This window comes from Falco peregrinus, chromosome 1 (genome assembly GCF_023634155.1).
Source record: "Falco peregrinus isolate bFalPer1 chromosome 1, bFalPer1.pri, whole genome shotgun sequence".
Classification (NCBI taxonomy): Eukaryota; Metazoa; Chordata; class Aves; order Falconiformes; family Falconidae; genus Falco; species Falco peregrinus.
In genome coordinates, this window is record NC_073721.1 from 49,688,060 (window position 1) to 49,714,840 (window position 26,781).

Sequence of the window (26,781 nt, forward strand, 5' to 3'; positions counted from 1 at the left end):
GAACTACATTAGGATATAAGAGATGTTACTATTTAATGAACATGTATTTGAAAGAAATTAACCTTTACAGCTAGAAAAAAAACCTGGGAGATTAAACTGTGCAGATGTGTGTAATGGGGATGATGTGTGGTGAATTTATTTTTCAGGATACTGGATGGAAGACTGCCATTTGTCCAGACTACTGCCCCAACATGTACGAAGATATGCAAACACTGGCTAATGTGCTTCAGTCTGATATTGGCAGAGATATGCGTGTCCATCACAGCACATTTCTGTGGTTCATCCCTTTTGTCCAGTCACTTATGGATCTCAAGGACTTGGGTGTAGCATATATAGTAGAGGTCATTCACTACCTCTGCTCAGAAATCAAGAATATTCTCAATGAAAGAATCCAGCAGTGTGACAAAATCTCTGAATTTTTTCTCCTGATCTTGGTGTCCATTATTGAGCTACACAGAAATAAAAAGTGCCTGCATTTGCTGTGGATTAGCTCCCAAGAATGGGTGGAAGCCGTGGTGAGATGTGCTAAGCTTCCAGCTATAGCATTTACACGATGCACTGAAAAAGCGTCTGGACATTGTGTGAGAGGTTCATCAGCGGTATCTTTACAAGCTTCTAACTCTGTGCAGCATGCGTGTGTGCAGTTGATACGCAGCCTTCTTAGAGAAGGCTATCAAATTGGGCAGCATGCTCTTTGCAAGCAGTACCTAGACAAACTCAATCTTCTTCTGCGAGGAAATCTATCTTTAGGTTGGCAACTGAACATCCAGGAAACCCAGGAATTACAAATATGTTTAAAGCAAGTTATAAGAAGTATAAAGGGCAGAGCATTGAATACCTCTGTGGCTGCAGGAAACAATGCAAACTCTACAAATTTGCCTACTGTTTCTATAAAGCAAGAGAAGAGTGCAGGTGGTGATAGATGTAGGATGAGTGTACATGGCAGGGGTGACCTTTGTTCACCATTTGCTGTCATGTCAAAGGAAGGTGGAGATGAAGATTGCCAAGAGAACCTGTTCCCTACTGGAAAGAGTACCTGTGAAGAGGAATGTAGAGATGCATCTGAAAGTTCAAGCTCTTGGACATCCACTGAAGGCCTCTTGAATATTAAAAAGGAAGTTAATGACTGGACAACTCAGGAATATATCTGCCCACAGAACGCTTTGGCAGCAAGAGTATGTGGGAACTTTCAGGAAGACGGGAACAATGATCTTGTGGGAGGGAAATGCAATAAGGATAACGAGTGCTTTAATCCAAGTGCCCAGCATTCAGATTTCAGAAGAGGTGGCGAGTTAGAAAACAAAAGTGAAGCAGAACCCACAACACCAACATGCCTGGCTGCTCAAACTCATATTGGTTCTCCAGAACATGTTCACAGCTCAGATCTAAAGGAAAGCAATATGTCTCCCAGTTCCTCTTTGAAGTTTAAAGTAGATGTGCCTAGACTGATGGATTTGAAAAACAAGATACAGAAAACTGAATGCCCTTCAAAAGTATTGCAGCTAGTGAAGCCATACAAATTGAAAAACTGCAGTTTAGCAACAAGTGCTTCAAAAGGAGAGGCAAAACAACCTGTGTTTTGCACTGACTATCAATGTACGAGCAAAGATTGTCATAAACATCAGGGACAGAGTACTGTGTGTGAAAATGAAACCTCTGTCAATACTCCATCTTCGAGGTGTTGTGAAAGTACACAGAAGAAAAGTGTCAACAGTGCGTTTCAATCCAGACTGTTTCCCACTAAACAGATACCAAAAGAAACACCAAAAGATTGTTCTGTCTCCTCTAAAAATGAACCTGGTATGCAGGAAAATGAAGATGGCAATGATTTGCTCTCAGGGATTAATGACACCTTACTGAAAAAAGAATCCACTGATGAAAAACCAAGTTCATTGTTGAAGTCTGTGTTTAAGAAAGACACTGACATGCAAACTTCAGACCAGGAACAGCCTGATTTAAATGACTCTGTTAAATATGACTCTAAAAGTCAAATTTCAAAGATCATTTGTATGGATAAAACTTCAGCAAACAGTCATGTTCCATCTACCTCTGAAAAAAAGAGGGATATGTCCAGTCCTGCTGCTCAGATCAGGCCACTGTCAGTGAAGTGTGAATCAAGTGACAGGTTGTTCAATTTTTCAGAATATTTCAAGAGAGAGAACAATGCAGTGGGGAAGAAAGAGGAGGATTTTATGAAGACGGTTTCTGAAGATAATACTTTAACAGACTCCCAGGTTGATAAAGAACTCAGTAAATTATCTTTAACTGCATATGCCAAAAGTGTCAATTTTCCCTTTGACTCAAGCCAAGAAAGCGCAGTACATCATAATGTATGTGATATTAAAAGGAAAGTGAAAGGTGCTGTAAGATCTTCCAGTGATGGCCAGAATACCAAGTCTCCCTGCGATGTAGATTGCCCTGACAATCAAGTCATCATAATTTCAGACTCTTCGGATGAAGGAGGTGTGCCTAACAAGAAGGAAACAAAGAAAATTGATGAAGATGTGTGTCCTGAAAAGCAGCCTTCAACTTCTAGCTGCATTTCTAATAGTGATAGCAAAATAGAATCAAAGATGCCAGGCGCTCTGATGTCTCTCGAAGAGTGTGAATCTCAGTACTTTGAATTTGAAACAGAATATGATGTCTTTTCTGTTTGGCAAGATACTCAAGCATATAGTATGGAAGAAACTCAGGAGTATAAACAAGGTTGTGTTTCAACAGAGGTTGACAGTACTAGTTCAGATGACTTCCTGAATGATTGCACGAATCAGTGGGGTTATGATGTGGATTACATAAGTGACAATACCACGGAAGAAGCAGCAACAGACTTGGCAGAAAAGCAGATAGAAAATGTGTCTCATCAGATAAAATCTGATAATACAAACGAAGTAACTAATTCAGCACTGCAGGAATCTGTTAGCAAGGGAAATGCAAAAGATGAACTGGAGGGTTTTGCAGACAAGGATACTGTTGCTAAAGACTTCACCCTGGATTCAGAATTGACTCAACCCAGAGCATCTACATCTAGCATCTCATTAGCTTCAAAGTTGGCCCTTAAGAAGAATAGTGCAAGCCCACGGAAGAATATAGCAAAATCTAAAGTAGCAAGAACTGTTCAAAGAAGTCCTAAAGCCTCTCCTGTTTTTAAAACAGCACAAAATAATAAACTGCTTCAAAGTATTCCAAAAAATTCTCAACCTGGCAGGTCAATGCCTGCTGTGGTTCCTCCAAGGAAGGTTCGGCAGTGTCCTGCGCCAACATCAACTGTGGAAAAACTTGGTCTGAAGAAGGCACCCCGCAAAGCGTTTGATTTATCCCAGCGCTCTTTAGAGAGTCTAGCTCAACTGCGCAGCTATGGCAAAGCTGCAGGGAGAGTTGGAGTTGCACAGAAACAGAAGGTTAAACTAATTGCTCCTCGGAGTTTGTCTATAAAACATAATAAAAAAATGTTAGCCTGCCAAGACCTTCAGTTTTTAAGGCAGACGAGGCCCCCAAAAAGTGCCAGAGTGAAAAATCTTGCAGGAAGTTCTGAAAGTAGAAACAGAAAAGTTAGCAAAGTGGTTGTAAAAACTATGAAGCAAAAGCCTAAAACTTTTGAGTGGGCATCTGTTGAAGGGTCTGTTGAAAACCAGAGAGAGGAAAAAAGGAAGGAGGCTGACTCTTCCTCTGCCAGTGAGAGAATATTTGAAAGCCTGTGTGTGGAGGAGAAGACATGTCTCTCTCAAATGCCTAATTCTTCAGGTTCAAACAGAAAATCAGAGGATAACAGTATGAGGGTTCCTCCTGTACCTATGGATTCGAGTCTCTTTTCTGTTGCACGTGTTGGAGATGATAAAGATGAACCTCCAGGAGGATGTTGCATTGTCCAGCCCAAGTGTGAGAAGACAACTTCAAAAGAAAATGGGTGTAAATTGAATGAAAACAGTGAAGATGATGATGATCTGTTTTTAACTCAGTCAGATCCTGTGGATATGGAATTATGTTCTAAGGAGGAAAGTGTTCAAGTTAACGTTGAAGTTGGTAACAAACCAGAGGAAACTGGTACTGCTGAAAGCCTTCAGCAGAATGAATCCTTGACTATTGTGAAGTGTAAGTACAAAGACTGTGTGGAAAAAGTGGAAAAGCCAGTAGAGTACTGTAGTAAGCATTCAGCCACCAGCTCGGAAGCTGATCACTTGTTTGCCAAACCTTTTTTCATGCCACCTTCTAAAACAAGAAAGCCTTCCACTACCAAAATTTTCAGCTCAGCAAGTTCTTCACGGAATGCAGCCTTCAGCAAGGATCTCGAAGATATTAAAAAGTTACCACCAGCTTCAAAAAGCAAAGTGAATGCAGCAAAACCAGTCGTGGTCAGGCCACCAAATGCAAAGGGTATTCCAGTAGGAAATCAAACCTGCAAGTCTTCAAGTTTCAGTAATGTGTCTCAACCCCGTATTTCTAATGTTCTCCAGTCAGGAAACAGACAGAATGACAATGCTTCAAATATTTCCAGAAGGCCTGCCCAAGAACCATATTATTCTTCCTTTCTTGGCACTCAGCAGCGTGATCATAGTATTTTTGTTAATGAAGTTCTAAAGTGGACTTACGACATGTTTATGAACCTCAGCCAGTTTGGACCTCCAAGTACTCTCTTGCAGTCTGTAGTAGCTTCTGTTCCTGTCCGATTTCAGGGATACAATGACTATTTTAATACATTTTTCCCCTTGATGATGCTAAATGCCTTTGAAACTGTAAGTAGCTATCTGCCTCTTGATTTGTTTTCATCAGTTTATAGTACATTTTACCAAGAGATTAAAAACTGGTTTATGTCCTTTGCCTTCTGAAAATGTTGTGGTACAGATCTGAATAGAGGAATGATTTGGGGGAAATAATCTAAACAGTTATGCTTAAGATTGAGAACCGTCACCACCTCAATGAAATTTTTTTCTTTAATTCACAATAGCATGCAAAAGGAGGAAGAAAGGAAGTGGTTCCCCTTTATAGCGTATAAAGCTTAAAACAGAAATCTTTGAAAACTTTAATAGTGATGAAGTACAGTTCCTTCAATTAAAGCCTGCATGCTTTCACGTTCAGTCATTGCGTCACTTCTCCCATAGAAATAAGGTAGAAAATGAAGTCAGTAACAGGCTAATGCTGGTATTTTAAGGTGAAAATGCAAAAGGGGAAACTCATGTTTACTCCGATGAGCTGTATAAGAAAGTACATGAAAGGGTGTGTGTGTGGGGAGGAAGCACTTTTGCTTGCCCTGTGTGTTTCTATGTAATGTGTATGCATATATTAAGAAAGAAACGGGTGAGACTTCGATGACTTGTACTTGACAGCTTTCTTTTGGTTTTGCTTAGTGTGTTTACCCTTTAAGTCATACTAAGCTATTCTTTTGATGCACTATACCCTTGGAAGTATTTTTATTCAGCTTTTACTTTCCAACACGTAGCTGGCACAAGAGTGGATAGAAAACCAGAGACTAAGAGAGGAGAAGAGTTACTACTTCTACTTACAGAACTTCTATGCTGACTTGAATACAGCAGAATTTACGGGTAAGAGTTTTTGGGGTGGTTTTTCTTTTTGTTTTTGTTTTTTTTTTTTTTTTCAATAAAACCCTCTTCTACTTTTCAAGTAGATAATACCTTGTAATGAGCTAGCACTTGCAGGTAGTTTTTTTTTATTTGCTTTAAATACAGAAAGGATCCTGAATTTGCTATTTTACAGAGCACAAGTAACAGAAGTACGTATTTAGCAGGGGATTTGTGTCTTCAGTACAAAAGGTTATTTGATTGCTGTTGGAACACTTTCCACCTCACTTATTTGTTTCACCTTCTTTTGGTAAATAAAAATAGTCTATCACTTGCTCTGCAGTGCCCTGTTCAGGCTTAGGAATGCAGGATGGAGTTATAAGTCTTCATAGACTTCTGCTATAGCTTTTAATAACTTTAAAAGTTACAGATAGGTATTACTGAAGTATATATAATAAATGTTAATTGTAGTACTGGTATGAAAGTATAGTAACCATAGTTATGAAAGTATTGTAACCATAGTCCTTTTAATTTTCTAATTTTAAATGTATTCTTACTAGCTCATTTTCAAGAAAGTGATTTGGCAAGGCAGCTTAATCCAAAGGAGGATGACTTAGTCTTTTTGGTGGTCCAAAAGGAAAAAGACAGCTTTAGGGAAGAAAGTGAAGTGGAGAACCATATGGTGAATCACGTTGGTCTTGTGACACGATTTGGTCGTGCATCTGGCTGTTTAACTAGTAAGTAAATGGGGCTGAAATGAAAGTGGATTGTTCTTATTACTGTAAAATGCATCTTCATAGCTGGCTGTTGCTAGTTGTAATACATCACTTACCTCAGAGGAAATGGACTTGCTTTTCCACTGTAGTATGTATGTTCCATACTAGAGGCTTCATAAAAAGCCAGGAACTGAAGCTGCAGACCTGCTTTCCATGCATTTTTCTAGGGACTTCCTTCAATACAGATGTTAATACTTCGTGTAAGAACAGAAACTAATGACGATTAAGTGCTTTACCATACATCTTTAGGAATGTGTTGCTGTGAGGTAGGAAGGGCCATGAACTTCAGTGTCTCACTAACTAGAACTTCCACTGTCTTCTGGAACTGAAGTTGTGGATTACCAGGATTATCAAGCATCAAGACTAACGCTGCCCGATGAAAACAGTGATCCGAGTTATTTTACAGAGCACTGTTTTGGTTTTTGGTTTGTTTTGGAGTGTGGGGTTTGGTTGTTTTTGGTTTTTTTTTTTGTGTGGGATGATGGTGCTGGTGTTTGGGGTTTTTTGCAAGAATTAGTTTTTTGGCTCCCTAGTAGAAGGCAGCACTTGGTTCTGGTGAATTCTTCTAGTGACCTGTTTGAATATCTTTCAGTTAACAATTTGGATATTCTTTTGAATTTACAACTTGTGAATTGTTTGTTTGTTTTTTTCTCCTCTCCATTTTAATAGGACAAAAGGAACAGCATACCATCTGTCATCTTTCTGTGCAAACTCGAGGCAATTTGTCTTTCTTCATAAATAAGCAAGTGAAGTGTGTGGTGGTTGGCTCCCTGGTGACCACACATCGAAAATTCAGAGGTCTACTACTATTGAACAGAAGTCCCCTGCTTAAACCCATCTTAAATCCAAGTTACAGTGACTTCTGTCCCAGAGACTTGCCTGTAGCTTCAGGAAGTGCTGTAAGTGCTGCTGCTAGAAGTGATAGTTAGGGGTGACAAAGTGGACATTTGGACCCCACGAGTTTCTCAAAACTGGTTTTGTGTGCTGTTTTTGAAATGACCAAGCACAAACAGCCAGATTTCAAAAGCATTGGGGTGCTGTACTTTTCAGAGTTGGTTGATTGGGTGGGGAGAGAGGAGTCTGAATCTGCTCAGGTATTTCTGCTGTATTGATGTCGATACTAGTAGTGGACTTCAAGCAGCTTTCAGGTTTTTTTTTCCCTTGCCGTAGAGGTGTCTGTTCAGGAAATCAGGCGTCATATGGAAAAGGTAATGTGAAATAAAGCGTGTAAGTGAAGCCTTCATTAACAGTTTTTGAATCAGGGTTGGGTGTGCATGTAGAGCAAACCTAGAATCAAAAGCCTTCCATGCCCTTCAGGTTTCTGAGTTGTAGTTAGAGGGGTGGGGGACATTCTGAAAATACACAAAATGAACCTGGGAGGTATGATCAACATTAAGTAATATGTTATTTTTCCCTTGTCTGTTACCTTCAGGTATTAGATCTGAATGAATACAATGAAGATCAAAAGAGAGCCATTGAGACAGCTTATGCCATGGTAAAGCAACATCCAGTGCTTCCCAAGATCTGCCTCATCCACGGCCCCCCTGGAACAGGGAAGTCTAAAACTATTGTTGGACTTCTGTCTCTTGTGTTGAGAGAAGTAAGTGAATCCAATGTATGTGATTGTCATGTGCTGGTGTTTGGTTTCCCAGTGGAAGTCAATGATAGCTTGAACTAAATGGAAGTGTAGTGTTGATAATTACTGGGGGTGTTATTCATTAAGCTGATTTAGTTAAATCTGTACAGGGCATAAAGGTGGAATTAATACCTTTTGGGCATCTTGGAAAACTTATTTTACAGAACTTAAAAAGTAAAATCAAGAAAACTGCACAATCAGTAGTATAAACACTTGTTACAAAAAAAAACCTTAATATTTTTATGTATTGAGGAATGTTGTTTGGTCTGTCCCATTTAATGGTTTTAATATTAGCATCCAGTAGATTAATCATGTACATCGTTGTTGAAGGGAATTTATGCGAATAGTATTAATACATTTGACTTCTTACTCAACGTAAGACATAGCTTAAGAAGGGTTCAAGTGCAGTAGTCCCCATACTCTGCATGCTGATTAAGATGAGCCTACAGTCTGACTTTTAAATCACAAATGAAAACAATTTAAAGAGCCTGTCTTGGTTTATTGTTAATTAATCTACAGAACACTAGGAACGAGAAAACAACTAAAAAAACAAATTCCAAGATCAAGCCAAACCGTTTTCTAGTTTGTGCACCATCAAATGCTGCTGTTGATGAACTCATGAAAAAGATCATCATTGCATTTAAGGAAAAATGCCAAAACAGACAGGAGCCTTTGGGTATGGATTATTTCAAAATTCTGTTTATATGTTAAATAGACAAAGCCTGAAGGAGAAACTGGAACAGTTGATTACATATAATGCTTATATGCTACTCTAAGCAGCTTTTGTCTCTTAGAGAACATGACTGGTACATCCTCATACTGTTATTAATTTTAATGTGCTTTTCTAAAAGGTGTGTTACGTTTTTCTTGAAATAAATTGCACTTTGTCTTTTTATAGGCACTGACCCCTTTACTCTTAGTGTTAGTTTCAGTTCACCAAGTACTCTTTTTAAAAATTTGAACACCAGACTATTAACTTGATTTTGAATAAAATTAGACTTTGCTGACCATGCTAAACAGACTGAAAATTTTTACATGTTAGAACCTCTGACTTTTTTTTTTTCTCCTCCAAGTTTTTGACTAATACGAAGTAAATGAATTCTGAGCAAGCCATCTAATCTATGATGGGGGAAAAAAAATCTGCATTGTAACTACACATTAATTTGGTGTTCACTTACCGGCTGTGTTACTGATAGTACTCAGTAATTTTCTAACTTAGGAATTCTGTAAGTTCTAGAGAAAGAAACCTGGGAATAAGAGATGGTTTTATTAATTCAAAATAACATTCTTAACTGTTAGCCACCACTAAGACATAGGCAACATCTCTTTTTTTTTTTTTTTTTTTTTTAAGAGTTTGGAATTATTGATTTTTTTTTTTTTTCTGTAGCTGGGTTTAGATCAGTACAGATAAATTGTTGCAAAACCCTGAAAAGCAATAAAGGAAAAGCCTTGTTTGATATCCATGTTTTTTAATTTTTTTTTATCTCATACCAAAGTGCAGAGATGATGGGAGCAATCTAAAAATTTTTTGGCTCTGATTTTGTAAACAGGAAATTGTGGTGATATCAAATTAGTGCGACTTGGTGCTGAAAAAGCAATCAACAATGAAGTCCGGAGATTTAGCCTGGTTAAGCAAGTTGAACATAGAATGAGTAAGTAACATGCAAATCAGACTTTTCTTCTGTTTTCTTCAAGAGCTTGATGTTTTATGCTTGGGACTCTGTCCTTTAAGAAGGAAGATTGTTTCATAAAGCATTGCTTTTCCCAGTCTTAGTGGGAGAGTGTCAGCTTAAGTATGCCTAAGTCTAAGCAAAAGCAAAGAAATGAGTGAGACTATTCTTTGTTCTGTTTAAAAAGAAATTACAGTAAATGTGTGTTAAAGCCATAATTCTTAAGCAATGTCGCTATGCAGTGTTTGAGAGCTACACTTGGAACCAAGTCTTACTACCTTCGTTTTACAAGATAAGACCTTAGTAAAAAAAAAAAAGAAATGCAACAGAAAATGAGTTTGTCCATTTGTTCTTAATAACTTAAGATGGGTGACTGAAAGCAAGTGTTACTGTAGCAGTTTTTCTATTCTACCTGTATGTTCTTCTTGGTTTTATTGTAGAACGACAGCCATTTGACTGTGATCAGGATATACAGAAGAAAAAAGCAGCTCTGGATCAAAAGCTGGACATGCTGTCTCGTCAGCGTGCCATGCACAGATGTGAGAAGAGGGAGGTAGTAAGATACTTGTATTTGTCGTTCCATTTGTATTTTCTTTTCATTAGTGAATCCAAAAAGAACTCTACCTTTAATGCCATCTCTAAGCAGTAACTGTCTCTTAACCTGCTTTTTAATCTAATGGAAATGTTGGTTAGCACTGTGAAAGGGAACAAAGAACTTTAGATCAGGATTTTTTTTTTTATTTATAGTAGGACTTTTGACTGGTTGATTATGCCACTTCTTGCTCTAGTGTTGAGTAGTCTTTATTTGGTTCTGTCACCAGTTAAGTTTTTAGTGTAACCATATTTATGAATCTTAATGATTTAATTTGTCTGTATACTTCAAAGCTCTGTTCTTATTTAACTGGGAATAGTAAGTTACCCTGGAATATGAGATATCAGGATGTGTGTTGCACTTGGAAGTGTTCCAGTTGTTTGTCTAAAAATTTAGCATTTGTGCTCAAACTACAGATTTCTGATGGTAAACCATTTTCCCAGTTGCAGAGAAATGTAAGACGTAGTATTGTGTGTTGCGAAGTCTAAATACGTTGACAGCTTTCCAAGAAAGTGGCCAGCTTCTTCAGACACATTTGGTACTAAAAGACAGTCTGAACAAGTCTTAAGTGTGTAGGAAATGTTTTAGGGTATGGGAAGAAAAAAGGTTTATGGGAAATATGTGGTGGTAATTATTTCTGATACGTGGTTTCTCTATCTTCCCCCCCCATCTAGAGTCAAATATTAGATGATGAAATTGGCAGACTTTCAAAGGAGAGACAACAGCTTGCTTCTCAACTAAAGGAGGTAGGAATTTATCTTTAAGGCAGCTCTTTAATGAACCTCAGCTGATGTATTTATATACTTGATATCCTTTAATTGTGGTGGAGATTTGGTTTTGATGTGGCTGGGAGTATTTATAAAGTAGTAGATAAATAGTAGTAAGTTATGGTGTGAAATGCAGATGTGCTCTGGCTGCATATTGAAAAAAAAACCCAACATCCACTCACCCCCCCACCCCCGAAAAAACAACAAATGGATGGGAATATTCCTTCTGACAGTTAAGGGTGAATTTTAAACAAAATAGGGAAGTGTTCTGGAGACAGATATGAAATTATGGTTGATGGTGGAAGAATTTTTATTTTTCCAACGAAACGTGGCTGAAAGGAGTTAACTCACTTTCATTTAACAGAAAATCAATGAGGGTTGAAGATACATACTAACCTTTCAGTGTTATTTAATAGAGCACACTCCAACAAAAAAGGAGTTATCAATCAGCCAAAGTGCTGACTGTTGTGAAGCAGCACTGGCTGAACATTGCATTAAAAGCTGTATAAACCCATATGCTCAGAAAATGGCCTTGTAGAGAGAAATTGGGAAAAACATTCCATAAACCACATTCATCTGGCAACTCTGACATTTGCACAGTGTATGGTTGGATTCAGTGATCTTAAAGGTCTTTTTCCAACTAAACGATTCTAAGATTCTATATTTGGCAAAGAAAGTGATAGAAACAGGCATGTCCTCATGTTCTAGGATGTATCTATCACCACTGCCATGTCCCTTAGTCTTGCTGGAACTGAGATACTGTGAAATGTTTCTAAGTAACAGCTGGAGGAATTTTTTTTTTATGAGGTGATAGATCTGAAAGTGGAAATAGGCACTAATAGCAAAACCAGTAATTAAGGCTAAGTAGCATGAATCATGAGATGAATGAAAGTTCACCTTTAATGAATATATGCTGACCCTTAATGGTCATGGAGGCATGTGTGATGGCAAAGTAAACATTGCTCACAGTGTGTCTGGATAGCACGGCTGTAGAGATAAAGGAGTACTTCCATTTTGCCACCTCAGTGGTGGCGGTCTGTAAAGTGAAAGTAACATTTCAGCTAAGTCAACTTGTGACTTTCATTTGTAATAATGGAGATAGTTTGATTGGGATGATGCATTAGGCATGATCTGTTTGGCAGTTTGAATTATCCAGGCAATTAGAAATTGCTCTAAGGTGGTTTAAGAAAGCTAAAAGAGGAGACATGGTGTCCTGTTGTACTTGAAGGTTCGGGGGCACTCTCAGAAAGTACAGGCAGATATCATCTTGGAGGCCGACATCATCTGCTGCACGCTGAGCACAAGTGGAGGAAATCTGCTGGAATCTACATTTTCACGGCTAGGAGTGGATCCTTTCAGCTGTGTCATTGTGGATGAGGTCAGTAAAATATGTAGAACTACGAAATGTTCCACCTCTAAGGTCTGCCTTGCTCTGCTTTAGGCTACTTGTGATTATTTGGCTACTGGTGTAATATATTGTGGGTCGACTGCCCCATCCCTACCTTTTAACTGATAACCAGCCTGTCGTGCAACGTAGAGCCATGAGAAGTAAGAGTAACTTTTAATTGCTTCTTCTTCGGAGTTGTTTGGTGCTTTAATGGCAGGTGGCTTTTACTTAAAAATCATGGTGGAAGTGTGGCTCTTGTAGAGATTTCCAGATGGTTGGGTTCTATATGCATCTGTTTGGGGAGCTGTGCTTATTTACCTGTAGGTTTTTTATTAAGGTAAAAAGCTGCCACCTTCACCCACCCACCCCCGAAGACTTAAAAAGCATTTGAGTTATTCTGGTTTGCTTAAAGGAAGTTTAATATACTTTCCTCCACTCCTTTGTTTACAACTTCTGCTTTTTGTCCTGTTTGCATATACAAAAGGCAGGGCAGTCCTGTGAGGTTGAAACACTGATTCCACTGATCCATCGCTGTAATAAACTTGTCCTTGTTGGAGATCCCAGACAGCTCCCTCCTACTGTAAAATCAGTAGTAAGTGTTTGTTATTTTTTTTAATGCTATATAGTGAATGTAGTATAAGAGCAGTATTTGTAGAAAATACGTAAAGGGAAAAAAAAGACACTTTGAATGTCAATTCAGGATGTTTATCAGATAATAACTTTTGCCCTGCAAGTTTAGTCTCTGTTATGTGAAGACCGTATCAATACTGCCTTCAAATGCACGTGTAAAGCTGATGCAGTTGTGTGAGTGCAACCTTTATAAACTTCCCTGGTGTAGCATGGAACTGATTTCATGCACCATTAAGGATTAGCTATGGCAGTACGGACTTCAGTGCAACTCAGCACTTGGTTTGTTACGGGCGTTGAGTTGCGGCAGGCTCTGTTATTACATGAGCTTGTCACCATCACATTCCTTAAGGAATGGAGAATGAAGGCTACCTGTTTGTATGTGGACTTCCTTGCCCTACAGATGTGTTCTAAGGATGAGCATATAGCAGTGCTTTCTTTATCCAACAGTAAAGAGAACTGTTTTAAACATCTGATAAAGAAATGAGGAAAACCAGACTGACATCTCTAGAAGTGTAAATTTTCTGGAGGCTGTGTACTTGTTTAATGAAATCCCCCCTGGAAGATCTTGCTGTTCATTATTGTTGATGTTTTTAAAATCTTACGATGTTGTGACTCACAAAGGAAAGTTGTCTTGCTAATGACTACACTGACAAAAATTCAGATTTATGCAGGTGATCTTTACTGGAAGAGTAACACAAATAGAAGATTGAAGTGCAAGTAGTTGTCATTTTGCGAGTGATTTAGAAGTTTAAAAGAAAACACCAAACAGTTTTAAGTCCAAAAAGCAAATTCCTGTTGTTAGTTTGGGACCTAATTCCCCAGAAGTCATCACATTTTCCCGCTGGCAGAAAGCTCAGGACTATGGCTACGATCAGTCCTTGATGGCACGCCTGCAGAGACACTTTGAGGAGCAAGTGCGGAAGAATGTTTTGCAAAGCCTGCCAGTTGTGCAGCTGACTGTGCAGTACAGGATGCACCCTGACATCTGCCTCTTCCCAGCCAATTATGTTTATGGCAGGGCTCTCAAGACTGACAAGTGAGTAGTTCTCTCGTCTCCTTTCTGAGCAGCTTAGTTGCTGGACGGGGTTAAACCATGACGGTATTTCAAAGAAACCTTTTCGTATCAGGATATCCTTTTGAGTCTAAAAGTTTTGAGATTGTGGGGTGGGGGAAGATGCTTAATGGGAGAAAACTTGCATTCCATTTCTTGTTAGTGCAGGCTGCGATACATAAATTACCTAGATCACTTAAAATTAAACATACTTACTGCTTAGAGTTCATTTTCAGGCCTCAGTATATGCAGGTAGCAGTGAAAATTAAGGACTGTGGGGGAAAAAAAGCTGAAAGTTGCTTGTGTTTAATAACCATGGTGTAAATAAATTAAGTATCGGTTCCTAGAATTTCTGTGTGGTTACCTAGTGATAAAAATGTTGTTTACAGAGCAACAGAAGAGAACAGATGTTCTCCAGACTGGCCATTCCAGCCCTACCTTATTTTTGATGTAGGAGGTGGTCGTGAGGAGCGAGATAATGAGTAAGTCCTGCATTCTACTCAGCCAAACTTCAGATTTGCTGAGAATTAGTTACCTGCAGAAGAGTTGTCTTCTTGATTGTTCACAATATGCATTAAGTAGCCAGAAGTGCATTTTCAACTTCATTTGATTGAATTTTACAAGAAAGCAGGTGTTAAATATTTGGGTTTGGTTGGTGTTTTTTTGGTTTTGGTTTTTTTAAAAAAAATCTGAAACTGGTTTTTATCCTGGTTTGGCTATCTGTCAGATGCCAGTGAATGCCTACAATCTTCCTAACTAAAGTTTCCATGTTCCCTGATATTTTTTTGTTTTAATCAGTGAATTTCCTTCCGCAGCTGCATGCTGAGGGTATGCCAGAAGGTGGCAGGCTCAGTCCTTCACTTTGCCTGTTCGATGAGAGGAAAGGAAGGCTATGTAGTCCTAAGGGAATGTCAGGTGCAGCCTTTTCCTGCTGAAACCCCTCCTCAGGGCCTGCTTGCAAAGTTCTTTGAGCCTCTGTGTGAAGGGGGCTGCAAAAGTTCAAGACGGGGGCTTTGACTTGCAGTCCCCCTACAAAATGGGCTGAAGCATTGAATCTGAAAGAGCTGTCAGATGTATTTCTGTAATGTTTCCATTCTGTCTTGTTCAGCTCTTTTAGTAACCCTCAGGAAGTGAAGCTGGTGTTGGAATTAATAAGAACAATTAAAGAAAAAAGGAAGGATCTGGGACTTCGTCGCATTGGAATAATTACCCCTTACAGTGCACAGAAAAAGAGAATTCAAGAACAAATGGACAGAGTGTTTAAGAGTAGCAGGTAAAGAAACTGTGAGTTTCAAAGGTGACTTGGCTTTTGTGTGTTAGTCCTTTGTTTAGCCTTTAAAAATAATGGCTTAAAATAATGACTTTTTTTCTGTGCTACTGAAGTCTGTATTTAGTCATGCCTTTAAAGGGGGCATGCAAGCCTTTTGCTTAAACCAGGCATGGCCTCTTTGTACCCTTTCTTAGCTATTACTTGTATGTGTGCTTTAATTATATTGCTGTTCTGAATAAAGCTGATTTAAAAGAAAACCTAAAACTCCAAGCTTACATGGACCTGAATAGCTTTTCAATAATGATGAGAAGTAAATTTAGCTTTAGGTTCATACACTGAAGCAGAAATTTACCCGGGGTTGTTTTGACAGATGGTTAGTAAGGGTAGACTATTTGCATCAGTGTATTGCTTAAAAATTCAACTAGCATAATTTAACAGCTTGTTAATTCTTTCTTCCAACAGCCCAGAAGTGGACACAGTTGATGCGTTCCAGGGGCGAGAGAAAGACTGCATCATAGTGACATGTGTCCGGGCAAACAACGCTAAAGGGTCCATTGGGTATGTGTCTCCTCAGTGATTTGCAGGTCCCATTTCCAATGACCCTCTAGATACGGTCATTGTATTTTTAATAAGACCAGTAAAAAAGTTGTAGGGAACAAAGCACTACGGCCAGCAGATTAAATAAAGGGTATCTTAATGCATGAATTCCTGTTACTGGTTTGAGATCTCTGAACAAAAGGGACTTGGAAATGCCAAGTATTTTGTCCTGCGTTGCATGCTGATGAATTTGCGTGGCTGCCTTAGCCTGTCGCTGTTTCAGTTTGGCAGGACTGGTCTTGGGAACTTGGCTCTTTACATTAGTACTGCAGCAGTTATTTTTGTTGTAGCTTTTGATATATATTGTAACTTTCTGAATGCTGCTCTCTGAAAATGAAATTATTTTCTGTGACTGTTGCTATCCTATTAGTATAGCATTCTGTCGGTAAAAGTATTGTTGAGTGGTTGTATGTGTCGTTAGGAATGTGATGCGGAAGAGCTGGATCTTTTGATCTGTAGATGAATGTGCTTGTCTTTTGAGGTAGGAGGAGATTTGCAGGAAGTCTTGAATCAGGATTCCGTATTAGATAGTTTTGCATGGATTTTTCCTGTCTGAAACAGAAGGACCCTAGATACTGGGTGTGCTGTTTGCCCCCAGACTGCTACAGCAGTTGTTTTGTTTCTGTAATTTGTAGATCATTTTAGTTTAAAAATGTTAGTGGAAATATGCCGCCTTTATAGTTCATTGGCTTTTGAGTTAAACTACGGGAAGTCTGTTTGCATAAACAAAATTTTTTGCGTCTGCGTTCCAGGTTTCACTAAGCTACTTATCTTTCTCTGATATTAATTTTCTAATTGCTAGATAAGGGGCTTTTAATTGCGCTGATCTGTGATACCTTAGGAAGAGAAAGAATCCAAATCCTATAGTAAACAACAATGATGCTTTTTGGAGATTTCTTAATCTGGTTGATTGAGTTTGGAAACTGAAGGCAGCTAGAACCTGCCAGTTCATTTGCCTGACGGGGGACTTAACCTCTATCTGTTCCTTCGGAAAAAAGATTTTCCGGCTTACCATGTAGAAGGTTTATGTTTTAAAGCTTTGGCAGTGCAGTACCTTAGAAACTGTACATACTGATGACTTGGATTCAGGGTCAGGTGGCATTGGCAAGGTGTGATGGGAAAGTTTGCGTCACCCTTACCTATGATCTTGTAGCTGAGCAAAATATTTCGATCTCCAAGGTTGCCTGCCCAGTGTTAAATTTACTCTGAAAGTAACTTGTAAAGGGAGGAGAAAACTCTGCAGAATTTTCTTTTTCCTTTCATGAGAAAATAATCTTGTCTTTCAGTTTTAAAAGCTGTTAAAAGTATTTAGTAGTCTTTCAAGATTTCCCGTGCCCCCTCCTCTGAGACCTAGAGAACTAATACTTGTGCTACTGGATCTACTCGCCTGGGCTGCTTCCTGCCCCCTCTCCCTTTTTTTCCTGCACTGCTCAAATTTTCTAGAGTGGCTCTGGGGCTTTTCCAGTCTTTACTGCAGGGGTTGTGAATTTGCTGAAGAGCAAGTCTCTGTGCCATGACCACAGTATCAGGCATTGGTGCTGTACCTGCTCAAACTAAGTGGTACCAGGACTTGAGTTAGTATTGCAGACCTTGTTAGTACAGAATAATCTATGCATTTTGGGAGTTTTTTCATCAGAGAAGAAATAGTTGATACTAGTTTTACAAACCTTTTTTTTTTTTTTTTGGAGTTTTGGTAAATAAACCCTAACAGAAATCAACCTTTAAGTATGCACTAAGCATTTGTTTGTTTAGGTTTCAGTACCTTCGTTTGTGATCCCACAAAAATGGACTAAACAGTTCTTGTAGTGCAAATACACTACTTTTCTTCTGCAAGAATATACTTTTCACTTTTGAAGCATGACAAAGCAAAAGTCTTCCTTCATGTGCTGCCAGTGCAGGTCACCTTTAAAATAAAATATTCATGACCAGTGTTCAGTATTTCAGTAGAAAAATTTCCCATTAATCATGCCAAATATTACTAATCTATTTCAGTTCCAAGTCAAAAAGAAGCTTAAAGTCTTGATAGGTGAAGTGAGGTTGATGTTCTCTGTACTTTGAGGAACATTTAAGGAAGCAGTGGTTGGCATTAAGAGGGGATTTGCTCTAAGAAAGGAAACATCAACTGCAAGAGCTGGAAAGGACTGGAATTCCCTGCAAGGAATCAGCGTGCTGAAAAAAGAAAACAATTCATGCAAAGGCCTTTGTGTGAGGCAGGGCTGCTGCAGTGGGATCTGGGAACGGGTCATGAACTACTGCTGCCTTTGTAACTGCTTCTGTTATCTTCATTTCACTGAAATGGAATCCCATCTCTCTTTCTCATAACATTTTAACCTTGTGGAAGTAGTAGTTTAGGAGCTTAGTTTTGTCTTGTCACCTAGGTTTCTGGCAAGTCTTCAGCGTCTGAACGTTACAATTACCAGAGCCAGATTCAGCCTCTTCATCATTGGAAGACTGAAAACACTCATGGTAGGTACAGTGTTAATCAAATTATTTTTTGTGATCCACCCTTTTAGGTCAGGTCAAGGTTGGGGAAGTAAAATCCATCCTTAGACTGCTCCAGTCTATGAAGGGGGACCTATTTCTAGTGTGGTGTTAAATTAGTACAATCCAGGCCTCTGAGGGGTTCTCTTGGAATGCTTTGACTGTAACTGGCATAAAGGCTTTAAAGACGATAGTAGTTTTTCCTTGCTTCCAAGAAGGAAAGTTAGAAATTACTCTCACAATATTTTTAGTAACTATATTGTAACACACTCCCTTTACGATTCAGTGTGGGGGTTGGGAAAATCTCTCTACTGGTAAGACAGGACGATGGCAGAGATACTTTCCTGCTTGATCCTTACTGTTCCCCCAGCTCTAGCTATTGCAGTTCTCACTGGATACTTCAGCAAGGAAAGTGATTTTAAAAAACCAAACCGCACCAAAGCATTCCCCTTATCTTCAGATATTTTTTGACACTACCTTGTGCAGTCGTGTGGTTGCTGAGGATACTCTTTGCTTGTACCCTTTGAGGCAGGTGTTTCTGAAACAGGACTACATGTCTGGGGGAGTGTAAAGGCCCACCGGAGGTGTAGGGAGTGTTCTTGCAGTACTTAATATCTTGCAGTATTTGATTTTTATTGTTTTTCCAAGGGTAGGGGGGTGAGCTACACCACTAGAGGGCATGAAAGCCATGTTCCCTTTTCCCTCTCTGAGAGAATTCTTCTGGTCTTCATAAATACAGAAATTGTCACTTTAAGTAGTAGTTCGCTGGTGGTTGAAAGTATCTTCCCTGTCTTAGAGCAGCCAGAATGCCTGTTGCTGTTTTGAAAGTGAAACATAAGGTTCTTCCATTCCAGAAGGAACATATAACGGTGCTTTCCATGGCAGTTGTGTCAGGTACCTTGGTTAAAAGGGTTGTGCATCCTCTGACACCTCTGTCCATTTCTGTTGATTTCTTTCTGATAACTTTTTTCTTTTTGGGGTGTGTGTGTGGGTTTTTTTCTTTTTCTCAAGGAAAATAAAGACTGGAATGAGTTGATTCGGGATGCTCAGAAAAGAGGTGCCATTATCAAGACATCAGAAAAAAGCTACAGGAAGGATGCTGTTAAGATTTTGAAGCTCAAGCCAACGGTGCAGCCCCCAGCCAAAGCAGGGACAAAGTCTCCTCTGTTGCAGGGTTGCTCTTCTAGTAGCAAGAGGGGCGAGCCTGCAAATCCAGCGGAGGCTGGCAGCCGATGGGAAGCTGCCGCTGGCCACGCGGTGCCGCGGGGAAGCAGAGGGCCCCAGCAGCCCCAGGGGGCTCAGGCTGCAGACCCCAGGAGAGGCAGTGCCTCTGCACCTGTGGAGCCGCTTCCTGCTGAGCAAGAGAAACCGCGGGACCCGAGGCTGGCGAGTATGATGAGTAGAACTGAAACAAGAGGGACTGAGCAGGCCCCAAAAGCTAGCAGTTGGTCAGCCCAGAGCCATCCAGGATCAACGTCGCAGCAAGGCCTCGAAGTGTCCTCAGCTGCCAGGGATCAGCTTCCCGGAACAGAAACTTTTAACAAGCCCCAGCAAACAATGGGACAATGTGACATGCCTTCCGTGTCCTCTTACGCAGCTTGGCACGACGGTGACTGGAGAGCTCCTGTATCGAAAAGCGGTTCAAAAGCCCACAGTGAAGGAGGTCAAATTAATAGCAGTAAGTGGAGCAAAGACTGTCATGGTTTAACGAAGAGAGCATCAGAGGAGTCACCAGAGAATGCAGAATCAAACGGTGTCAAGCGAAGAAAGACTTCTCACTGACTTGAGTATTGGCTTATTACTGAAAATCTATTCCTAGATTTCTGTCTAGCAAGGACTGTATTTTAAATTATTTAGTACACCTGGAACTCCCCTATATTGATACCCCTACTATCAGTAGATCCATCTTTTTCCCATCTTGTCCCTAACTGTGAAGGGGACTTCATACCTGATAGCTGATAGCTTTGAGCTTTTGAAAGAAAAGTTGGGTAGCTGCATTGCTTGGAAGAGCAGTGGATTTTGTCATCTAGGAAGTTAAGGTTGCAAATGTTTAATGATGTATATTTGTACAGTATAGAGAATTATTTTAAGACTTAATTTGGCAAATATGTGGATTCTTGTTTTCTTGTGCAAATGCTGATTTCTTAGGAATGTAATTTTTTACAAAGAACCCGAGCAAAGCAAAAAAAAAAAACCCCATGACCAACCCTAAACAAAAACCCCACAAAAACAACCCCAGAAACAGCTAGAATACTTTTTGCCATTGCACTATAAGTCTAATTTATTTGATAGCAAAGAATGAATGTTGAAGATGTGGTAGCAGTGATCTTCCTCATGCTCCACTAGTGCCTCAGGAAGGCAGATGTACATTGGTTGAATGGAGAGAATTCTACTTATTTTGTGTATTTTATTGCCTGTTTTTATAGGAACAGAAGAGCTTTCATTTATACAAATGTGCCTTGAGTTTTGTTCTTGCTGCTGCTTCATCACTTGGAATCCTTTTCTTGTTGCAGCGGCAACACAAACTGCTGATTGGAGCCTGCGAGTTCCGTTTGGTCCCCGTGAGTCCATGTGACAGATAATTGACAGCACTGTGGAATTTTGGTCAAAGATCTAGTTAACACCTACTGGTAATGGCATTTGAGTTTCGCTGTATAGAGCTTTTTGGAGATGTACAGACATAAAAAAGGCAAGCAGCTTGTTCTAGGTGGTATTAACTGGATTCTTTCCACTGTGTTGATGAAAAATACAGAACCAATAAAATGGGGTGGGAGGTAAAACCAAACTTTTTAAGAAAGCCGTCCTCTCATCATAACGTTTCACAACAAAGGTGGGATTATTTCCACTAAGAATGCCGTTGGGTCACTGTGAAGTGGTTCAAACTGTAAATACCAGTAAAACTTAACATTGTTAGTGCATCCAGGCCCAAAACAAACATGCTTTACTGGCAACAACTGCATTGTAGGTGTGTTGGGAGGCTTTTAGTAGCTGTCTGTGACTGTCCAGCTCACTGTGCTGTGTCGTGCAGAGCGTTTGAAGATAATGGGGGAGAATCTTTGAGATGCCTGTGAAGTGAGATGGGCATGTGTGCATTGTTTAGCTTCAGTTACTCGTTATGTTGCAGTCTTAATCACTTCAGTGAACCCTGACCTCCTCTTGTCAGCAGTGCACGCTTTTCTAAAACTGCTGTGATTTTTCTTTGATGTTGTGTACCTTATGTGAGAAGGAAGGCTGCTTGAATGGATTTGACTCAGGGGTTGGTCATGTCGGTCACTCCCACATCACAGAATCCATGACCTGTGTGTTACCTCCTTTTATGTTAACAGGACTATGTAAAAATACGGTCATCTTTCAAACCTCTTGGCTCTTCTTGGCAGGGCTGTGCTGACCGGCATGCTGTTTCTACTTAGCACGTTAAAAAGGCTGCTACTCTGAACGGCTGTAGGATCCTATAGCTGTGGAAGCCATTTAGACTTGTCTTTATGTAAATAAAGTAAAGCTGGCAAGAGTGTGAATAAGTAAATGCTTTTCTGGCTATTAAACACAATTTTGTCAAAAGAACATTTCTCTGAAACATTTAGTTTTCTTTTCCTTAACGTGCATTTTGGAACGTGCTCTTCTGAAAGTTAGGCTTACCCCATGCTGGAGGGAATTTTGGTTTAACGTTTAATTTTTACTGTATTTTGTACACAGCACGTAGGTAACGTACTCTATAATGCCTCTGTTTTTCCATAAATCATCCTTGAGGTGTGGTCAGTGGCTCAGACTGTTTATCTTACTTAATACTAGATTTACCTGACTGAAGTTATCAGTCTTTCAGCAGTAGCTTATTACCAATTCAAATAAAATCTGCATTGAGGAACAAACAGATTAAGTACCGTTTTCATAACTTCTTTGCTGTTTCCATTGTGTGTTATAAAATACTGAGTAGTGATGGACGGTCGGTGTCAGTAAGCCGTGAGTGTAGCCTTGCTTTATTCATTCGGCATCATCTCAGAACTGGTGACAGCTGGAGGAGGTTGTTTAGTGATTGTTCTGTTCTGCGGAGTGTGAAAGAAAAATCAGTAAAGAAATATACTCAACACAATTTTATGTAAAACGGTTTAATTGGAGGTTGTGCCAAAAAACTCTGGAAGAAGCAGTATTCAGGTTTTTATACAGAGGCTTGCATGCGTCTTCCAAGCTTGGCAGCTTAATTCTCTGTGCGAAATGGGTTCCCTCTGTGGTACTATTAGTCTTTGATATCAGTAAGGAGGGAAAGTGGCTGGTAAGTATTGGACTATATTTTGTTCAGAGTTTGGTTTTGTTTTTTAATACTTTGCGTACAAAATAGGCTTTCCAGTGATGGTAGAATAATACAATTCTGGTTATTCTTTTTTCCTTTAAGGTTTATTGTAATTGTTTTCCGTGTCATTACTCCCAATTATGGCGACATGAGAACAAACCAGATATGCATAATGATGACACGCAAACAGCTACTTGCCTATTAAGTTTTTCTTCTTGCCTGTTTCATTGTACGTGTGCTATGCTGTGAAGTGCTGGCTTACCTTAACGGTGGCTTTTACCAGTTTTACCTATGGACGTCTGTGGACTTGCCAGAAGAAAACCAGCAGTTTGTGGGAGTGTTGGCCCACTCCGGGAAGTGTAGGAGGGTGGGTGCTTGCTCCTTGAGGGGGTGGTGGTAGTGGCTGGGCCTGAGGAATGCTGAGAGCTAGTGATGCCTCTGGGTGGTCAGTGGTGGTCTGTGCTGTGCTGCTGGGGGGAGGTGACAAAACCATCAGCCTCTCCTCCCAGTCTTTCATCTACACTCAAGTTTTCAGTGCTGGTGGGGCAATGAGTTTTTACAGTGCTGTCTCCTGGACCAGCTGAGTGCAGTAGCTACTGAGCAGCTGGGTCTGATGGATGGAGGCGCAGGAGCTGGGAGACTGAGCTGTGCAAGGTGTGCAGACTGGCGAGGGAAGCACTTCGCCTTCTTCCTCATGCTAGTCTGTAAAATGGAAGCATTTTACAGCTCTGAACATACATACAGCTCTGTTGTACTGATGCTGGAAACACCGAGCAGCGTGTGCTTCCAGAGCAGGAAAGAACTTGTAGTGACCATATGTATTGATTGAGTGTAAACATTCCCTGTCCCAGGTGACATCTGAAAAATAGTGTGAAACCCCAGGAATTCTGGAGTTGAGACTTAGGGGTTTTTTTGCACTTGCTGAAGTGTGGTGAGATGCTGGGGTTTACTTCTGCGTATAGAGGGCAGAGCCCAGAGCAGCCAACAGCTGGAGCTGGGTGGGCTCTTCATTCACAGCTCGGTGACTGTAGCAATACCAAAGATAAGCAGAACCACGATCCTAAAAATGCAAAATGTTCTCTCTCTTCTGCATGAATAAATGATGGGTGCAATGACTGCTGTATCGTGAATGGAATTTATAATGTTAATGATATAATACAGTCTTTTGCCACACCAGGTCTGTTCCCAAGGCGTGGTAAAGGTCTTGTTGTCTTTTGAAGGTGGTTGGAAAGGAGCCGGTAGTGCAAAGGAGTTAGTGCAAATAAATGTAAGCTAAGCAGCCTTGTACACTACGTATCGCTGACACGAGACCCTCTCGCCATATGTACCTGCTGAAGGCGTCGACTGATTTGCCACCAACTCCCCGGCAAATAGTGATAGAAATGAAAATGAAAGGTATTTCCTTTCCACATTATACATGGTATTGTGCAAACATAACCTTGGTTTATAGACTGATGGGCTGCACTGGTGTGGCTTCCAGTTTTGTCACAGATTTCACTGTTGCATCAAGCAGCAGCTCCCATTGCTACACAGAAATCCCATCAGCTTCCCCTCTTTTTACTTTAATCCCTGAAATAGCCCAGAAGCGGGGTCGGTAAGGAGCTTTTGGAGCCCAGTATTGTTGCTGGCCAGGAAAGAAGGTAGTTACATGGTAGGTTGAGGCTTTCCTCATGCATTTCACCCTGCAGTGAAACTTGTTGTGACAACTAGAGTATCAAAATGACAAAGGTGCCTTTAGGATAGTCTGAAGCTTTTCTCTGCATCTCGGATCGGTGTGTGATTTTTGAGCCAGTTTTTGCATGATGGTGGCCAAGCTCTCCAACTCCCTGCCAGAAGGGCTGAGAAGATGGTGATACAAAACTCTTCAAAACCCAGCTCTGCTCTTATTTCTGAGCAGGAATGCTGAGCTCCTCCTTTATACTTTGTTTTATTTACATTTGAAAGCCAGTTATAGAACAGAATTGGTCGGTGAGACCATTAATTTTATTACCACTGAAGTGTTGGTTCTCTCACTACTCCAGCCTCCGCAATGCTCCTGACGAATCACTCTTGTAGATGAGGTGTCTGCGTCCTCATCTTTAAAGAAATAACATACCTGGTAAGTGCCAATGGATTTTCCACCCCCTGCCCTCATCTCCAGCTCCTAGGGACAGGAGGCTTAACATTTTATCTGGCGACAGAGCAAATGCACATAAAGCCACGCTGCTGCCGAGTCCTGCGGCCGGGGCTGTGGGCTCAGCCTGCCGTGCTCCATCACAGGCTGATTTTTGGGGCTTTTGGTTACTTAGATTTGTCCGTACTCTAAATAGTTAAAGAGAGCAGAGTTTGAGGTAAACAAGAAAAATCAGGAGCTCTACTTGTGCTCTTCGAAGAGGTTACTTTTTTTGCAGGTAGAAGTGTAATTTGAAAACTTTGGAAAGAATGAACCCCCGGCTGCGTGCAGGCGACAGGATACATGTGAAAACCTCTTGAAAGCGCGCACGTGGCTGTTCTCAGAAAGAGAAGCCCCTTTTGGTTAACCTCTCCACAAGTAAAGTATCAAGCTCGTTTGACAACTTCTCCCATTTGGAAGCATTACAGGGTGTATAAACGTTTCTGTCTTAAAGATGATGAACCTTTGGATCTGCGGGTACTTGCTGTGATGGTTTCTCTCTGTATTATTTCAGCAATGCCCTGTTCTTTCTGGGTAGACGCCTGACAACAGACATCTGCAGTTAATGGATCTTCAGTGCTGAAGCTTTAAATTATTTTCTTAAATGCAGAGTTTAAACTTTCGTGTGAAGGTGTTTTTTCTGGCTTGCAGTGGTTTGTTACGTGATGGCAAAGTCTGTAGCACCACCGGGCAGGTAAAACCCGTCCTGATCTTCGCCAGGCAGGGCTGGCGCTGTGGCTGAGCCCAGTGGGCTGGGCTGCCCCGAGGGAGGTCCGAACCCCCCCTTGGCTCTGCTCTCGCTCACAGCCTAAAGGCCACTTGGTTTCTTCTGCGAGATGAAGCATGTGTGTGTCCGTTGTAGTTAGTATTTCACGGAGGGCTTTGCTTCTGCATGCCTAGGAGGAACCTAGGGATGGTGTGTGTGGTGGGGAGGGGGGTCTTGTGGTCTTGTTCCCCAGCATTTTTCAGGTGTCCTTTGGCATAGCTGCAGGAGGGTCAGCACCACAGCTTTCTGCTTCTGGTTGGAGTTACAGAACTATTCGTTCACCTTTGGTTGAGGTTCAGGATTGACCATTATTGGTGTTCTGGGGTCACAGAGAGGCAGTACCATCTCTGGAGCTAGGAATCCAATGATGTTTTTATCTTAAAAACAGGCAAACAAAACCCCCAAACCAACCAACTGACACCTAATCAGCCAAGAGAAAATCCCCCAAACCTAAAAAAGTCTGTCGTGGTGGTCTAGCGCTTTCGGCAGCCTTCGTTCCTGCGCTGTTCTGAGCTTTGTTGTACCCTTCTGAGGTTATTTTCTATGGGAATTCGGTGCTGCTGCTTGGCACGGTCCTGCTGGCGTTGCAATAAAAGTGCGCGTTTGCAGGGAATCTGATTGCTGGGTGCAGAGTTTGGGATACAGCTTTATGAAGTAGTAAATTTTCTGTCACTTTATCTGATATTCTGGAGAAAAACACTAGTGCAGGGAGAGTGTTGATTCACCTTCTGGAAGTGCCATTAGAGATCTTGATCTTGTTACAGTCATTCCTATGCTATTACTTATAAGAACAGTAACGTATGAGGATTTAAAATCTATTGCAGTCAGAAAGTACAAAGAAAAAGCGAGTGTCAATACCAACAGACAGCAACGGCCTGCATTAAAGAAAGGGAGGCAATGCCTGTGCCAGCTCACTCAAAGATCAAATCTCAGCAGGGTGAGTTTAACCCCCATTTATTTTACGGTGGATTAACTAAGCCCTGTGACCTGCCTCTGTGATGTTAAATGCTGCTGGAAATGTGCACCAGGTTTGTGTTGCTGTTTGATGTGACAATATCTGTCCTTTGCCTTTGCTCCTGTTTTCTTCTCCTTTTTCAAAGTACAAGTTTGGTGCCCCCCTCTCCGTGGAGGTGGTGGCACTGGTGGCACTCTGCGGTGTTGATACGGCAGGCTCTTCCACTCTTGAAGCGTGGGCTGCTCCCAGCACC

General features: G+C 40.7%; 1 protein-coding gene across 1 annotated transcript in view; it reads left to right on the forward strand.

The window, feature by feature from the left end:
* The window catches only part of SETX (senataxin), a 32,100-nt gene extending 10,169 nt beyond the window's left edge, over positions 1 to 21,931 (forward strand). Inside the window, 17 exon segments of the mRNA XM_055806457.1 lie at positions 147 to 4,730; positions 5,435 to 5,537; positions 6,074 to 6,250; positions 6,959 to 7,188; positions 7,722 to 7,889; positions 8,445 to 8,601; positions 9,476 to 9,577; positions 10,036 to 10,148; positions 10,862 to 10,933; positions 12,183 to 12,332; positions 12,826 to 12,933; positions 13,820 to 14,007; positions 14,412 to 14,504; positions 15,131 to 15,295; positions 15,755 to 15,850; positions 18,268 to 18,355; positions 19,382 to 21,931. Coding sequence (XP_055662432.1) covers positions 147 to 4,730; positions 5,435 to 5,537; positions 6,074 to 6,250; positions 6,959 to 7,188; positions 7,722 to 7,889; positions 8,445 to 8,601; positions 9,476 to 9,577; positions 10,036 to 10,148; positions 10,862 to 10,933; positions 12,183 to 12,332; positions 12,826 to 12,933; positions 13,820 to 14,007; positions 14,412 to 14,504; positions 15,131 to 15,295; positions 15,755 to 15,850; positions 18,268 to 18,355; positions 19,382 to 20,152 — 7,365 coding nt within the window. The 3' untranslated portion in view covers positions 20,153 to 21,931.
* Positions 21,932 to 26,781: the final 4,850 nt, after the last annotated feature.